Raw genomic sequence first — 18,239 nt, 5'->3', positions numbered from 1 at the left:
TCTTCCATCTTCTCTTTCAGGTGATCTCCCCGGACCCCTGTTTAATGTCCTGCTGGACAGGACATCTATCTATCTATCTATCTATCTATCTATCTATCTATCTATCTATCTATCCATCACCTATCATCTTAAAGGAAGTTATGATACCAGTGCTGAAGAAGCTCACTACAACCATAGACTAAGAAAAATTTCAGTACTGGGCATGAGCCCTCTCCTTTAGAATGGTTGGTCAGAGAAATCCAGGTGACTCCTCAAACAATACAGACTATAGCTGTTGCTGCCCTTGGTTGCTTCTCACAGGTTAAAGGTCTTTTTGCTGAACACAACACACACTTAGGACACAAGTCTAGCCTGAAAGCCTTTTCCTGTGATCTAGCAGGAAATACTGTGCAAGCTGCCAAAGAAGGGAAGCAATCAATAGCCATACTCAATTGCTTCACCTATGACCCACAACAATGACCATCATTGCAAGATATCCTTAAAGATACATTAGTGATACTCATACCTTGTCTGCAACCAAGAACCAGCTAATTGGACTTGAGGCCTACTCAATAGGAAAGAAACCATTCCTGGTTCCAGAAACTTAGCCAACTACCCAGACCTAGTGAGGTCAGGATCTTAGAATAAAACTACTATCCTCACTTTGCTAGAACAGCAAAATTACTAACTACATTCTAAATCTTACCTACAGATAAGTGTAGCTATCACCTTTCATCAAAAAGCTTCTCTTTACACCAAGTAGAGACCATCACTGAAAACCACAACTGGACACAATACAGAGATTAATAGATCATGAGAATCCCAGATCCAGTGGATATATCTGTATCACAGCCCTTGCTCCTGCTCAGGGATCATCTCAGAAGAGGGAGCAGAAAGATTCTACAAGCCACAATACCAGGATGTCTGCTTCAAACAGTCTTTCATAGAAACGGCTGCATAAAGAAGATCTGGAGAATGGTAGTATCAGTAAACATGTTAAAGGGGGAAAAATCTCATGGGAGCCTACCTCTAGACAAAGAAAGACTGATAACTAGTGACTGCTGAGATAGGAAGAGTTAGTCTCTCCCAGGGATGAGTCCCCTAATTGGTTGTCCAGTAAAAAGGATTCAGCCCTGAAACTATACGCATAGTAGGCTATGTTAATATATTTGTTATAGTCGTGAATATATATGTAGCATAAGTATACACATATATATGTAACAGTAGTAATCAGGAAGGAAGAGGTTATCAATTTGGGAGGAGGAAACATGGAAGGAGTTCAATGGAGAGGACTTGGGAGGAGGGGTTGCAGAGAGAAAAGGTAGGAGACAAGTAATGTCATCATATTTTAATTAAAATGTATAAAGTAGTAACTATGATGATGATGATGATATCATCAAAGGGCTGGAGTTCCCAGCACTGATATCTAGTGGCTCATAACTTCCTATAAGGGGCACCTGTCACCTCTGGCCTCTGAAGACACATGCATTTACAGACTTGTGTACACACGTGTATGTGCATGCACATACTTGCATGCATGCATGTGTACATGAGTGTAGGGAACTAGGTCATGTACCACTGCATTTCCATAGCATGTTAGTATGTTTGGGAAACTTATATATATATTTTAGTTACACATTTCCCTCTGGGGAGCAACATTAGAAGCTCTCTTTCTTGAGTAATGTTTTTTTTTTTTTCAAACCAGCAACTAAGTTGCCATTGCTTTTATACGTTCAATATCTTACTCAGTCTACTACTTAGATGAGAGAGTATACCATGATTAATTATAGTCTTTGAGTCTAAAGAAAAAGCCACTGTGCTACGGATATAACTTGGTGGTAGAGCACATTCTTAGTTTGTGCAAAGTCCTAAATTTGATCCCCGTGTGTGTGTGTGTGTGTGTGTGTGTGTGTGTGTGTGTGTGTGTGTAATTTCAATATATATTGAAATAATTAAGTGGGCCAGAAATAAGTCATTTTTTTCAACCTAGTCTCACTCTGTATCCAGGATGACTTTGAACTCATGCCAATCTTTTCTCCTTCAGCCTCTCAAATGCTGGGATTACATCCATGAACCATAATGATTTATTATTTCTTTTTATTGCTGGAGTATCAAACCCAGGAGCTTGTACAGGCTGTCATATTTTCAAAGGATCTCAAGTGCTCTTGGAATGCATAATGTCTAATAATTAAGCAAAGGAATGTGCAAGTAATGCAGAGAAGGACCTTACCTAGCCACATGACCCTGTCAGCTTCCACCCCTGAAGGAGTACATGCTTTCTCATCTAACAGCATTGTCTGTTCACTCTGTTTGGAGAAGTTGATAAAGTTTGTGGTCATTGCAGAATGTGGAATCAGCGAATTTTGCTGACTTGGACTTTAGGAAATGATTTTCAATGGAGATGAAGTGACTCATATTGAAAGTACGACAGAAAAGCTTTTCTTTAGATGTTTATTAGGATCTACCAAGGCTGAGGTCTCAGGAAAGTCTAGCTGTGCTCTGCCATGAGCACTAGGTTTCTTCTTTCTTCTTCTGTATTTCGAATCCATTATTGCAACAAATTGTTTTTGGCAAGTTGGGTATGATCTTGTGATTGAGGCAAGAAAAATGTACCCTAAAGAATAAAATTTATTAATAGAGTTTAACACTTTGATTTTGGGTGTAGGGTTTAAAATATTTTTATATATTTCCCTCAATCTATAGCAATGTACTATAGTAACATTTTATAATGCTACTTATGCAGCTTTATCATGATATATGGTTGCAGCGATATTAGTTCCAGCAAATGCCATGCCGTCTCTTCATTTGTTGCTTTCTAGTGTCTCATAGTTGAATCATAATTCGTTCAAATTATAACATTTTTCTCTTTCGCTGTAGCATTTAGGAGAAACGAATACAGTTTGAAATTATAACACAAGGGACTAAGAGAAAGCAAGGGAAAGAGCAGAAAGACAGCAACAAAACAGTAAAGTCTTGGTAAAATCACACTAGCAAGGGCTTGGCCATGGAGACTAAAAAGCCAGATGTCAGTATGTATTTCAAGAACAAGGCTGTATAAACTCCCTTTCTATCCTGTATACTTTTAATCTAAGTCTTAGTTCATTTATGAAATTTCATGAGCCAACTCGTAGAGCCAGCTAGTCTCTTGGGGAAGGATTCTCTGTCTGCTCTGCTGTCCTGTAGGCACTAGCTGATCCCAGGTAACTGCTCTATGAACCCTTACTTTCATTATTAGAGCCACTTTCCGTCTGATCTTTTGGGCCTGTGTCATTGTAGCTTAGAGCAGGGGACGCAGCGGTATCAGAGATATCGGGTACTTACCCCAGGCTTGTTGGAGTAGACTTGCATCCACCAAAAGATAGAACTATATACAGCTAGCAAAGCCTCCAGCACAGTGAAGAGGAGCATCATCCCCAGAGCACTCTGCAAAGCAGCACAGGCCAGGGTGGGACCCCACACAAAGCCTTTGGGCCCCTGCTGAGAGGAGGTGGGGGCGGGGTGGGGCAGGGTAGTGGTGGGCAATGGAGAACAGAACGAGCAGAGGCAAAGGCTCAATCCTTTCCTCTGCTTTCTCTTTTAGTGATCACAGAGATGAGAAGTAGGAGTGATTGGGCATCTATCTTTGCTTGTTTTCACGATTTCTTGTTTGTCCTTGCTTCATTCTGTCTTTAGGTGTGGATTTGAATTCACTTACCCTATAGAGTCTTCTGTGGGTTCCTTCAGCATGCAATTTTATGTCTTCCATTTTGAAAAATTCTCAGGTAATTATTTCTTCATAGTCTCTCTCCTACTCATTTCTATTAGAACTCATGTTCAACCTTTCTGTGTAACCTTCAGCCTCTGTGCCATTCACAGTTTTCAAATTTGATATGATTTGATGATGTGTTTCTTTAGATCCATTAAATCTGCTTTTCGATGATCTCAGTTTTTAATTTCAAAGATTTTTTTCCTATTTATAGTTCCTGTTTATCAAGTCCCCCTGTCCTTTTGACCTTACTGCCCTGTTGTTGAGTTTTGGTTTTGTCTTAGTCAGTGTTTCTATTACTGTTATTAAACACCATGACCAAAAGCAACTTGAAAAGGAAAGGGTTTCTTTTAGCTTACACTTCTAGGTAACAGACCATCACTGAGGGAAATCAAGGCAGGAACTCAAGGACAGAGCCTAGAGTAAGGAACTGAAGTATAGGCCATGGAGGAATATTGAAGAATATTGCTCAGCCTGGCCTGCTTCCATATAAGCACCCAAGACTGCCAGCCACAGTGAGCTGGACCCTCTCACATTAATCATCAGTCAAGCAAATGAACCACAAGCTGTCCAACAGGGCAGTTCCATGGCTCCATTTTCTCAATTGAGGTTTCCTTCCCTCCCCACTCCTCCCCCCATGACTAGCTTGTGTCAAGTTGATATAAAACTAGTCAGAACAGATTTCAATTGTGTTAATTAATTAATTAACATTTCTAAGAATAAACTTTCATTACGCCCTTGTTCAAAAGACTACATGATTTCCAGTTCTTAGGCTACTAGCTTGCATCTTTGCTCTACCTCTTGTTACTGTTTTCAAGATCGAGTTCACGGGTGATAGTGTATTTCTTTAATATGTGAGAATCTCATGAGTGGAACTGATTGGTATGTCCCTAGACAGTTGTTTTAAGTTTGATTTGTAAGGACCTTAGAAATTTCAGATACAGAGATTCAGAAGCAGTTTTAAAATCCCTTTTTTAGAGCACTCCTAGTGTCTATGGAACTGTGAGTTTAGTTGTGCTATCTGTATGGGGCTGAGTGAGCTGATTTCATGGATTTGTGAAACTTCCTTGAATATTGAATATCATTTCTTTGTCCGATTGTCACAAGTGGAATGAATTTCTAATGTTTGTTACTAATATATTGGCAGGGCTCTTCCTGTGTTCCTATTATACCGACAACCCTAAACTCTTATCCTAGTCTCTAATATCTATTTCTGTGCAGACTCCTAATTTTCTGGTTTGATGATTTGTCTTTAGAATCCTTGTTAGGTTCTGCAGTCTGCACCATCCTTATGTCTTCCTACCTCCACCTCCTTTTTTATTTCTTTCACCCTCACACACACACACACACACACACACACACACACACACAGAGTTTCATTTGTTCAGGTTAATGCTGTATTTATTAAAAATTAGCATTCCTTTGAGGTTGGCTTACTCTGCCATGCTGAAACTTTCCTGATGCTAAGGAAATTCTTTCTGGCTCTACTTACATGAGAGTAGGAGACTGATGTACTGAAGTTAATCTTAATTGAAACAGTCCCTCAGTAGTCTAGTGGGAGGGTGCTTCTCATATATTGATCTACCTTGTGTATCTTGCATTGTGATCTCCTGGGCTTTGTCATGCTTACTTCTAACCAGATGAGTCTCTGTTCTCTTTCACTTCCTCAAGCTCCCAGATCAGTGTGTCTGATCTACTCAATGTGGCCTGACTCACAATAGGATGTGAGTCCAAAAACTTTCACACATTCTCTAAGACTCCCAAGTCAGATGGACATGAGGGAATGGAAAATACCACCAGCTTGATCACTCACTGCTTCAGTAGAAGTCATGAAGGAACGATCTTCCTCCTTAAATGACTTATTGTTATTATTTAAACATGATAATCCTACATTTAGAAAATGCACTAAGCCAGACTTGTCACTATCACTATGTGGGGGCTGTCAGATTTGTGAAAGGTGCTAAGAAACTTCTTACCCCCCCAAACACTGATGTTTCACTGGAGTCATACCTACTGGGTAGCTGCCTCCAACCCCCCTTCCCTCTTTGCCAGCCCCAGGCGATGTGCATTTAGGGAAATTAAGCACTTTGTGTCTGCTTCAACTCTTTTCAGCTCCAGGCAAGGATTCAAAAGAGCCTCCCATTTCCCAACACTAATAAGAAGGAACAGAAGCGCTTGCTGTGATTTAAGACTTTCTAATGTATGTTCTTTACCTCTTCACTGGTTCCCCTTTCTGCTGTGCTTCATGCACCTCCCCCCACACTGAAACTGCTAACTTTCTGTCATATTTGTTTATTGTTTTTCTTCTTGTCTGCCCTAGACAGTCAGACCAACATGACCAGAGACTGCTGAAAAAGCAGAAACAATCCAAGGGGGTGGAGACAGTGGGGTTTTACCCAATAAGATGTTCAGTCTGGAACTACTTACTATAGCACTGATATAAGCCAGGTGACAGTTCTTGTCTTCTTTCTTCCAATGATGGGATTCCAAATAAGACAATAAGGACAGGAATTTCTTTTCTGAGTTACAGTGTGGAAAGGCAGTCCCCAGGGCTACCAGGCAATAGGTGAAGAGGAAGAGTCCAATGATAGCAACAACAGAGCTTGCTACATTGGAGGCCAAGCTGCTCAATGCCTGGAAGAGAGATTCTGTGTTGGGTTCTCATCATAGGTTTGGTACTGTTCCCTCTGGCCATTATACTGCAATGGTGCTCCTTGGAGTTGTTTCTTATAGAACCTGTGACTTTCTTTCAGGCAGACTATGACTAATTTGTCTTTGTATCACAGTTTGTCACATGAGATAGTTAGGAAATGTGGCAAATGGGACAATGTGAACAGCTCCCCACAGTCAGCTTCCTAACTCTTTATGACACTGATCACTGATCTAGGATCCTCAGCCTCTTGCCAGTATTTCCACGGACTCTTGGTGTTCTTAAAACTGTTTTTTCTTTTGAAGACCTCTTAGAATATAGCCTTTGCCATTCTCTGGAGAACGTAGACTAAAGTTTTATCTCACATAAAGAAGTAGCTTTAGAAACTAGTGGAAGCAAATTGTAGAGGATGAATACCTTAGAGGGTGATCAGGCCTAAGGGAAGACAACGTGTACTTTCATTTGACAAGCAATTGACAAAGATGAACTTTCTGTTTCTCTGGGAAAGGGCAAGAAATACTGGCATGTGGTCTTAGTCTCTGTAGTTCTTGCCATGCCCAGTCCCAGGTAATATAATGAATGGACCATGGTCTTGAAAATACAAGAAGAAGCAGCTAAAACTCATGCTCCTGTGGATAGCAGCCTTTCTTACTTTCTGCCACATACCAACCAAGATGGAAAAGCCACATTCTTTTTTCAGAAGACACAGGGTCAAGCTAGCTATGACTGAGAGCACACAGGTGGTTTAGGAATTGACACTTGCTCATGATAACTGAAGCTGCAGTATAAACCCAGGAGTTATGAGGTGGTTGAAGAATTCTCTGCATTTTGATGGGGTCATAATTCTGAGCGTGGCATCCGGAAATGTAGACTCCTATCTCAGCTGATGCTAATCTCCACGTTCATGACTTGGCAAGCTCTTTGCTCCTCTGTGTTTCTGTTTTTCTCCTATCACATGTGGAAAATGAACACAGTCACTTCATACGTTACTTCCCAAGAATGTCAGTGGTCCAGCTGAAGATCAATATACTGCCTAACCTGTTCTGTGCTTCATTTCCCTAAACAGTACAATGGAAGATTGAAACCAGAAGAATTAACTATGAGGTTCTAACTATTCCAACCAACTGGAGTTTGATGGTCTTCATACTTACAAAGGGTTTGGTTGAGATTTTCTCAGAGGTAATGGAGAGAATTCCAGCACTGGCAAACTGTTCAGGAGAGAGAAAAAAGAAAGAGCTATCCTAAGCTGCTTTCAGATCACTCCCAAAAAGTGACAGGAAACTTTCAGAGAAGACAACCCCGCAGGAATGACATGCCTGTATTGCTAGGGATGCTTCATATCTGCTTGGGATATTTATACAGGCTTTGAAGAATAGTCACCTGCTCAGGGAGGTTTATGCTATTGGAAAGCAGCAGTTACTGCAGACCAAATGCAACAAATGCCTGACAAATGCTACTGAATTGTGAAATTGGAAGAGGAGTTTGAGGCATATCCAGGACTTGAGACTTGAGACAAGAAAGCCAACAGAAGCACTTAGGAAGGAGCCTCTCATGTGGCAAGAGAAAGAAAAATGCATCACTGAAGCTGTGGGTGTAGGCTACTTTAGTATTATCTAGAGTTGAGGAAATCAGGATGAAAAAAATCCAATAAGGGATCTTTATTATAAGCACTGGGAAGCCAGCATTTGATTCCAGTGGAACTAGGGGCCAACAAGCAGAGGGATGGCAGTGTGGGAAAGTTAAACCATTGACTACACCTGTGGTTTGAGTATTGACTAGTGGCAATTAGAGCCAAGAAAGAACTAGTAGAAGCTTCACTAAGAAATATGGAGGCTGCCACCACTCACCGATGGAGACAGTAAAGTCAAGAACAAACTGTACTTTGGAGACAGGAGCAGAGCTTTGTGCACATTGTACAGTTGTGCCCATGCAGGGACTATGGTCACTAAAAACACTTTCATCTTTTCAGAATGTGCCTCTTTTCTTCAGTTTTTCAAGATTCTCTATTTCAGAGAATTGCTCGTTGGTAGGATGTGTACATTGGGCCTAGCAGCTCTGAAAATATGATCCATTAGGGTCTTTGTCCATGATCCATTATATGACAAGAAGCCCAAGAGCTCATAGATGTTCAGGGTTATCCATAAGCAGAAGAGTGCTTTTGTTTCCCATGAGTCTTGTCATTACTGAGATAAATGTCTGCAGAGCTGTGGCATCTGCAGAATACTGTATAATCAACCCTCTCACTCTGGACCTAACAATTGATTGTTCTAGAATGGCCAGAATCCAATGGCCTTTTCAAAGCCTCAACAAGGGCTATGAAAAATCATCCTCTAGTCTAAGAGGATGTGGTATCAGACAAGAAAAGTGCTGATGTGCTCAGTGTGTTGTCTTCTCCTTCTGCCTTCTGTCCTAATTAGATTCCTCCTGAAGTGCTGACTTTTTTGGGGGATACAGGACATAGGCAAAGACAGGAATGTTGAATTGGCTTCCTCCTGCCTCCTTTCCTCTTGAAGATAAAGTCATTCTGTTGTGACTGAGTGCCTGGAAGGTGGGGGGTTACTTAGAAAACATACATTTTTTTTGAGACCACATTTTACTTACACAGAGGGATCCAATAAACAGATACCCAGTTATCAAAGTGGTGGAGGCTTCTGGGTTGAAGTTGGAAGAGTAGGAAGCTGACACCAAAATGCCCCCAAAGCTTGCAATCATCAAGGCACATAGTAGCTGGATGGTCTGTAATACACAAGGCAAGGACTTCTAGACCATGATTTAAGTAGATGCAAAGGATTATTTGAAAACACACTGGCTTATAAAGGAGTTTAAAATACGTTATTATTTCCTATATTAAAGGATGAAAACCCCACAAGGAACAAATAAGCCTATTCTAAGAGAAAAATTCAAAATTTACCTCCTTTATTTTGTGGAAGGCTCATAAAACTCAGGAAGTGACAATATGAATGTTTAATTCTGAAAAGTCTACTTCACAAAACATTTCTTTTTGGAAAAGTCATTGGGAAAAGTTGTCTGGACCAGAGCCCAGTTAGGTGAGTATAGAGAAGGAACTTCCCATGGAAGTCTCAGTGCAGGCCACCAAGAGTTGAGCATCACATTTCTGGTGCTGTCACTCATTTTTTTGTCTTTGATTTTAAGAATCATTGTGATTTTTATGGTGGCAGTTTTGAGAAGTTTACATTTGTTTAAGGGTGTCTGCATTCTAAGCGGTACTCATCACATCTTTGTAACAGAGGACGAACATGAGGGAGTGGAGCTGTACAAACTTGCACAAATGTCAAATCCGGCATGTGGTTTGACCTCTCCTGTTTGAACAAGAATTCAATGTTTATTTACCACTGAATATATATTATAATTAACACACAGGCAAATTAATCCAAAATTAAGATAAGTTATGTATTATCACAATTCCTCATTGAGGACCCATGTACCAAGAGGCAGACATGAAGCAAAGGAAAGTCACTCTGGTAGATTCTTATGTCTTACACATACCATGTAAAGTCAAGTTCGGTGGCAACTGGGATAAAGTATTATTAGAACATGTAATCAAGGGTGGGACCCATCAAGGATAGAGATTTGTGATTAAATTGATGGGAGATGCTGGAATAGACTAGAAGATCCAGAAGAGAACTCATACATATATAGCCATCTAATATTTAACAAAATATTCTCAATAAATGGTACTGGAGAAACCAGAAACCACACGTCAAAGAATGAAGCTAGATTTCCATCTCTCACTTGAACAAATGTAATTCAGAATAGATCAAATTTGTTAAGGAGACCTTACAAAGAGACCCCTCTGAAGCTTGAGAACGTGTAGAGCCAAACACCAGGAAAATACTTTAAGACGCAGGAATTCATGAAAAGAAGCCCAATAATTCAGATGACAACGGGAAGAATTGATAACATTGTATGGGATTAAAAATCTCTAGCAGTGGAAACAAACACGAGAGTGAATTGACAGTCTGAGAAATGGAAGAAAGCCATTGGTGCCTAAATATCCTGTGAGAAACCCCAAAGCTTAAAAAAAAAAACTGAGAAAACCAAATCAACCAGTAAGTAGGCTAGTGAATAGAATAAACAGTTTTCAAAAGAAGAAATACATATTATCAACAAACATTAAAAAAAATTCCACGTCTTAATGTCTAATTAGGGGAATGTAGATAAAAACTGATTTCAGATTCCTTTTCATCCCAGTCAGACTGGTTATTATCCAGAAAACAAATGACAACAGATCTGATGAAGATGTGAGAAAAGAGGAATTAACAAACAGGAATGTAAACCAGTGTGGCCACTGTGGAAATCAACACTGTGGTTCCTCACAAAATCAAAACTAAATTAGAACCAGCATATGTCCCACATGATGATTCTTGGGTATTTCCCCAAGGAAATCAAAGTCAGCATACCACAGAGAGGTCTGCACATCTAAGCTCATCGCTACGCAATAGCCAAGGCATGAAACCATTTAGATGTCTATCAGCTGATAGGTAGAAAAAGAAAATGTGGTTTTTATACACAGTGAAATTTTATTAAACAATGACGAAGAAGAAAATAATGTCATTTATAGTGAAATGGGTGGAACTGAGGAACATCATACTAAGAAAACTAAGACAGGCTCAGAAAGATAAATACTTTGTTTTCTCTAATATGTAAAATATATATTTAAATATATATGTGCATATATGTGTAGAACATAAGACTAGAAGAAGAAATGGGGGTTGGAGGGCAAGTGGTCCAAGAGGTAGGAGGTAAGAGAAAATAATGGAAGAAAAAGACAAATGCCATGCTTTCTTTCATAAACATAATCTATAGCTGTATACTATATGTAAACACATACACACACGCGCGCGCGCGCACACACACACACACACACACTAAAAAAGCAGAAGGAGAATATTTGGAAGGGAAAGAAAACCAAAAAGAAGGTGGGAAGGAGTAAGGACTATATTAGTAGGCAAACATGATTATATATATATATATATAATTTTATCATCTGTCTGTCTGTCTGTCTGTCTGTCTATCATCTATCCATCTCTATCTAGCTATCTATTAGAAATGGTGGTAGTGATATAAGGGCCAAGATCTTGGTATAAAGATAGTGAAATAGTCACCTGGTTTCTGAAGTGGGAGATTCCAGGGGTGAGAAGAAAGCTAAAAGATTGATTGATCTCAGAGTCCCAAGAAACAAAGACAATGCTAATGCCATTTCAGTGACCTGCTGAAGGAGTGTTTTTAGGAAACAATGTGCTTCTGGCTAAACAAAGAAAGAGACATCTGAGAAAAGAAAAAGGATAAAGAGTCCAATAGTTAAGATTTAAGATGTAGTAATGAATTATGCTTGTTTAGCAAAGTGGCTGTAGTAAATTTTTTTAAGTTTCTTGACTTCTCTAGCTTCAGGAGGCTGGCTAGGTTTCTAGTACCAAGCATGATTGCTCTCCTGCTGAGTAGGCTTTAAGTGGGAATAGACAGCTGTTGGTTGCCATTGACACATGAGTGCCACTTTTTTCACCTCTATGCATGGCTTACTATGCTGGTAAGTGTTATGGTCTATAGGTGGTGTAGTTGTGTAGAACTATTTAATCATTTCCTTAGCACAGAATTTTCTGGAACCATGGAAGCTACACTAAAAGAAAGATGTTTTCATATCCAGCTTGAATCATCTGAGTGTGCAGTGTCTTCAACCATAAGAACATTCTCCCAAACCCCAAGAAGCAACCAGAAGGCTACATTAATTATTTATATTGGAGATACTTAGGCTACCCTGTCCAACTATTTGAATAGAAGTTTTACTTCTATTTCAATTAAACATATTTTAAGAGGGTAGAATGGTGTCAATGGACCCTGAATTTCAGAAGAAACATTTAGGAAGGTGTCAGGAGCCATCTAGGAAAGACTATGTCATGCAAGTGAGTTTTCTGGAGATGGCCCACCATTTTGCATGGCCTGGGATGGGTGAGCTCTGAGATGCAATATCCTTAGAAACTTCAACCCAGGATTGCTTCTTGCTGCTGATTTGCCTTCCCTGTTAAACTTAGCCTAATGATTCCTGGGTATTAGCCCACCCTGTTGGGCAATTTTCCTGCAGATCAATATGAAGATGTACTTTCATATAGTATATTGTTGTGTAGATGAATTGATGATTCCACCATCTCTGATAATGATTTTATAGAACTCTTAAATTGATACAAGTAATCCAAAGTCCTCTATAGAATAAAGATAAAAATACAGCTCTGTAATCCTACAAATGTCAATTGCACTAGGCTAATTGCACTAGGATAAGAAAGCAGTCTTGAAATAAATTTGTGATCAAGAAAAAGCATTCATTGTAGAGCAGGTCTAAGGATGAAGCCATAGGTATGTACTATGATAAAGCAAGGCCGTCTAAAACTGTTGATTTGAACTTACAATGAGCTTATAGAATGAAACACTGCTTTGAACATAATATCAACATCCTTCTCTAACTCTTCTTTTGTGTAACATTTTATCTATGAGATAATGTTATAAAGAACTTTTGTATAGAAGATATTAGAAGGCCAGAGAGAAATAATAAAATGTGGTATCTGGGGTTCTGCCCACCCAGCTCCATCCACCAAATACATGCATGTATGTATGTGTATACATATGTATATACATGTATATATATGTACATATATGTCTGTCTGTGTACATGCACACTTGTGTAGGAATATGTTTATGTATGTAAGTATGAATGAACACTTGTGAAGCTGTTGAGACAAGTGGTTGGGCTCAGCCAAAGTGTGTGTCTCTGTGTGTCTATGTGTGTACTTGAATTCTCCCTTTCTTCCTCCTCTTTTCTGGCTCACAAAGAATTAAATAACTCTTAGCCTCTCACCTTGCCAGCGGGCCCTTGAGCCAGAGAGAAACCAGCCCTATTAACTAAGTTTGTTTCATAATGTCCTGCTGCTACCAGGAGAAGTTAATTTTCAGAAACCAGCAGCTTTTAGCCACAGAATAGCAAGAGAGAGTTAAATTGCCAGAGGCTATCTTCTGGCCACCAGAATAGAAAGAAAAAGTTACAAGGCTGGAGGTCATCAGGCTTTGGCCTTTGTCTCACTCTGTGTTGCATCTCAGTACCTGTGTCAACAGGAAGGTTCCCAGCAGGAAGGTTTCTGAAGGTGGGAAAGGGTAGGGATTGAGTCTCAGCAAGAAGTATTCAGAACCCTATGATGCGTAGGATCCTGCCTATGAGGGATACTGATGTTGAGACTTAGATGTCTTCTATTTGCTCATGTGTACACAGAGAAACATGAAAGCAATTAGATGGTATCATCTCAAATTGTTTGAAAAACAAAACCCTGAGTAAAATGACCTAACTTAATCAGACTAAATAATATCATATGGTTAAGTCAGAAATCTCCACTAAAGACAGAAACTGATTTCTTATGCAGTGTTCTGGTGGAAAAGCACAAGTGGCTTTAGTTATTTTAAATGAAAGCCCAAGGAGAGAATAGTTTCCCATTTCATTCCACATTCTGGTTTGTTTGTGGAATCAGCCAAAACAAGTCACGGATGCTTCCAGACCCACTATAGCTTTGTAATCTGGACACATTCTTAATATGTCTCTCCAGCATTCTCCTTCTAATTAGATAGACTTACCCCAAGAATTGTGGCTTCACTAGGCACACCAATCAGCAGGTCATCTCCTTTTTTACATGTATGTCCACCTTTCTCTCCTTTGTGGGTAATGACGTCCTTTGGAAAGCAGTCCCACCCAATGCTCTTAGTGCCAAGCTGTAGAAGCATGATGCCAAGGATGCTAGAAGAGGCATTGGACTCTGTTAAACCCCAGGGTTTGACTCACAGACACCCACAGGCACCAGAGTCTGCAGGGAGTGAAGAAAGATGAGTTTTCTTTAGATAAGAATTGGGTGCATTCAGGGTGGGATGACCATGGCTTGTTTTACAAACAAAACTGGATGTGGCTTTCAGGGGGAGTATAGGATAGACTGCTTGCTGCTCTATCCATGATGAGCAAGAAACATTCTATTGGGGGAAATTGCAAACATTTCCCGGAACTCCACAGTTAGGAGATGAGTAATCCAGAGTGTGCCTGCAGTGGAGCGTATTCACTTCACTGCCTGTCCCCCAAAGCCTTTACTTTCACCTCCCTTTCTCTACCTCTTTTACCTCTGCTTCCCCAATCATACAATGTTTTATCACATCTCCTAGGACATCACACTGAAGCTACATTTGTGCTGTCCAGTCCTCTACTCTTCATTTTCTCTCCTTTAAATTATTGAGTAAGTGCTTTCCAGTTTATAAAAAGAACACGTCTAACCCAGAATGGGCCATTTGCTTCTACCAGCTTAGTAACTATGAATATAATCATTTACTTAAGTCACATTTCAGTCACTAGAATATCAAAGGTCTTAGTCTTTCTAAGAGTCTTATCTCCTAGATGTTATTAAGTCAATTTCATATATTAGCAATCCAGGACTAGTAAGTTCATTTCATTAAATGAACATTTCAAAAAAGCACTTACCTGCTGCATCTCATGTTAAACGCACTGTAGCAAATATAATTATTGTTAGTCTATGTTTGCAGAACTTGCAGGTGCATGAACTATGTCTTCTGGGCTGAAGATCTTGCAACATTTCCCTCTATGTGACATTAATTCTCCTCATCTTACTTTTTCTTTCTTCCTAAGAATATTAACAGCTCCACTCAGGAAACAAACATTGCTCCACCAGGTAGGTCAACAGTACCAAAATGGACCCCAGATTCTTGTTACTAGTGGGGCAGATGGGGGTGGCACTGCAGTGGAAGCCGAATGTCAGTTGCATCTGAAGCATTAGCTGTCATTCATGAGTTCAAAGTCTGCCCCTAGGAATGCCTGTGATCCTGGGGAAGTGTGGTAAAGGTGTCTCTTTCCAGAACTGCTCCCGTATCGGGAAACCTGGATTTTGACTTGATCTTTGTTTTTAAGTATATCAACACAATCCCTTCAGGTTCTCATTTCTTTCTTGGATTTTACAGGTCTCATATCCAATAACTATATTGCATGCTTTATTCTAAGCTCCATGTTAGGAACTGGATACCAATTTGATGCTCTCTAGCCTGTTAACATCATATACATTTATTTCCTGTTGTTATTTTTAAATTGACCATTTGTTAAAAAGTACATATAACAACAATGTCAACTAAAAAGAAATACAGTTTGCATGAATCAAAATGTTGCTGACTTCCCAACTATTAATACAAAGTTGTCAGTTTCAGTTTCCTATTTTCCTTTTCTCCTCTCTTCAGTTCTCTCTCCTTTTTATGTATGATCTACACAAATTATAACACTTTACAAATGGTCATTCCAACAATTTATAATTCTATTAATCTTTGACTAATTATAATTGCCTTAAGTATAAAAGGTAAATGTTATATTCTGACATATGCCACAAACATTGATAAACCTCAAAAACAAAATCCTAAATGAAGTCAAAGAAGTCAGATGCTGTGTGGTTCTATTTATGAGGTACCCTGACTTCTCAGTTTTGTAGACAAGTAAAATGGTGGGGAAGGGGGTCAGTGAAAAGCGGCTGTTTAGTGGATTGTCATGAGGGTGTTATGCATGAATGAACCTGATGCCACTGAATCACACACTTCTAGTAGTTAGAGTGCTAAAGTTATGTAATTAGATTTTTAACTGTAATTAAAAAATCCAAATGATAAATTCAAATGAATGCATTTCATATAACCGGGTGCATACTCAGAATCATTTTGGTTCCTTCAATTTTTTAATCACTATGAACAATGCTGTAGGAAACACCTGTGCACTTTAGGACACATAGAACTTATGCTTATTTTATACATTCAATTATCTATTTACAATAGCATGTAGAGAAGTATTTACTGAATTTAACCTATTCTTAAATTTGGATACATATGGCTATTTTGGGAGGAAGTCTACATAAAGAAGTTCCTTTCGTTTTATAGTAAGTCTGGCAACTGACACCATCCGCTCCCAATCCAACTATGCTTTGTCCTTCAGCATTCATCGTGTCCACAGGAAGTGGGAATGGCACTCTGCTTTCAAAAAGGGCTCCAAAATCTCTACTATTCAGGTAAATACCTCTGCACACAATGCTTTTCTGTGTTGCAATGTTAGATTAGAAACAAAATTTCCAAACTCCACATTTTCTCAAATCCCAGTCTTCCTTGAAAACATGTTTTACAAGACTGAGTGGCAACAGTATAGAAATAAAAGGAATGATAGAAGGCTATCACTTCCAATCTCAACTGATCCCAAGGGTGCTTAACTTCCTCACAACTGAGGCTCCAAATGGGCATGTGATTCGCCAACTTATGCAAATGGTTAACAGAAAAGACAGGGTGAGAATCCAGTTCCCAGACTGTCTATTTAGAGCACAACCTCCCCCAGTAGTTCAATTCCAATCCAAAATTCCTACCTGTCCTCACAGCCCTGTTCTGTGTGCTGTGGCTTCTGGGCCTGCTCACTCTGTTCCTGGGAGAACTCAGGCTCAACTTCTCACCAGCTTCTCCTTCCAGAAGTTTCACTGTCTGCCTTTGACACTCAGGCATTTTGTGTGCTTTTCCCGGAAGTATTCATGATTACACAGGATGTGAATTTGCAGTAATTACAAGTAGTTGGAAAATGAAAAGCTGCTCTACTTCCCCTTTCTGAAGGTTGAGGTTTGGAAGAATAACAATCATGTCACGAAACAGATGTCATCAAGTAGGGAATGATTCCTTGCATTTCTATACGGTTGCATTAAGTCTGTCCCCTTCTGAATGAGAGATAGTAGAGTTCACCATCTGACTGTTGCAGAGTTAATGAGAAAGGAAGTAAGGAGTTTATGAAAATTAGAGTTAGACTTGAGAACATGTGGATTTTGGAGAGCTTATTGATATGGAGACAATTCCCAGTTGATTGGAAACCATTTTAAAAAAGTAAACCTCAATAGCTGGTCCCAATGGAAATACTTGTTTCTTCTAATGGACTCTCACTGAATATACAAACCACATTTCAGTGAGTAGATGGCTAACACAAAATGAACTCAATGGTCTTTTTGGAGATGCTTATCTCATAATATTTTGCTTGATCACTTTTTTTTTAAGCCTTACTTGTATTTTGATTATGCTCATGGCATCTGATTTGGTGGTTTTATGGGGTTTGTGTATGTATATCTCTGCATGTGTATGTGTTTTCTATGATTGTCCTTTTTATTTACTCTATTCTTCTCTTAGCTTTGTTTTATTCTGGTTCGTTTGATTGTTTACTGGCCTGTTTCTTTTCTAAAGAGAGAAAGACATGGAGTTGGAAGGGTAGAGAGGTGGAGAAAATCTTGGAGGAGTAGAGGGAAAAGAAGCAGTGATTAGAATATACTGTAAAAAAACATATTTTTATTTTCAAAAAAAATTTTAATAAAAAGAAGTATGTCTCAAAATATCTCCAAAATAAATTAAAAACAAAAACAAGCAGAAATTCAACCCATACTTATTACATAAGTCTAAAAGAGGATGGCGTATAAAATAACAGAAGGAAGCAGAGAGGAGTGCTATAGAAATGAAGAGAAAGATGGAGATTCCAATGCCATGGTGGGTGTTCATACACTACTAATATATTTGAAGAGAAAATGGTTGTTGACATAAATTAGCATGGCCCCAAGAAGTTCTGAGCAGACAAACTACCACTGGTCAGGCTTTATGCATGCTGTAAGCATGACTTTGTTGCAGACCTAAGCATAAATTAATTAATTTGGTTTGTTTGTTTGTTTAGTTTTAATTCCATGTGGTAGAACCCACCCTTTATCTGTAGTCTTGCTTTCTGTGGTTTCATTATCCACAGTTCACCACGGTTTAAAATGTTCATAGGTA

General features: G+C 39.2%; 1 protein-coding gene across 2 annotated transcripts; it reads right to left on the bottom strand.

Moving 5' to 3' along the window:
• Positions 1-2,060: 2,060 nt before the first annotated feature.
• Positions 2,061-16,950, bottom strand: Ms4a7 (membrane spanning 4-domains A7). 2 transcript variants are annotated; one of them, XM_028777548.1, is made up of 7 exons: positions 16,811-16,950; positions 14,007-14,166; positions 8,976-9,110; positions 7,526-7,582; positions 6,152-6,358; positions 3,301-3,402; positions 2,061-2,593 (listed from the first exon to the last, which is right to left on the bottom strand). In XM_028777548.1, exons 2-7 carry the CDS (start codon positions 14,151-14,153, stop codon positions 2,528-2,530), a joined length of 714 nt encoding a protein of 237 aa, XP_028633381.1. In that variant the 5' UTR covers positions 14,154-14,166; positions 16,811-16,950; the 3' UTR covers positions 2,061-2,527. The 2 variants fall into 2 exon arrangements, with proteins under 2 accessions (XP_028633381.1, XP_028633382.1); XM_028777549.1 differs by lacking the exon at positions 7,526-7,582.
• Between the last annotated feature and the right edge of the window lie 1,289 nt (positions 16,951-18,239).

The sequence above is a fragment of the Grammomys surdaster genome, unplaced genomic scaffold (assembly GCF_004785775.1).
Source record: "Grammomys surdaster isolate TR1022 unplaced genomic scaffold, NIH_TR_1.0 310, whole genome shotgun sequence".
NCBI classification, from domain to species: Eukaryota; Metazoa; Chordata; class Mammalia; order Rodentia; family Muridae; genus Grammomys; species Grammomys surdaster.
Note: the sequence above shows the minus strand (reverse complement) of the source record. Positions and strands in the feature narration are given on the sequence as shown.

Excerpts from the sequence above, each read along its gene's own strand:
- Ms4a7 (XM_028777548.1), bottom strand. The coding sequence starts at position 14,153 with ATGCTTCTACAGCTTGGCACTAAGAGCATTGGGTGGGACTGCTTTCCA. Across the intron at positions 9,111-14,006 it reads GTGAAGCCACAATTCTTGGG|ACCATCCAGCTACTATGTGC; the intron begins GTAAGTCTATCT and ends TGTGTATTACAG. Across the intron at positions 7,583-8,975 it reads TGTTTATTGGATCCCTCTGT|TTTGCCAGTGCTGGAATTCT; the intron begins GTAAGTAAAATG and ends TCTCCTGAACAG.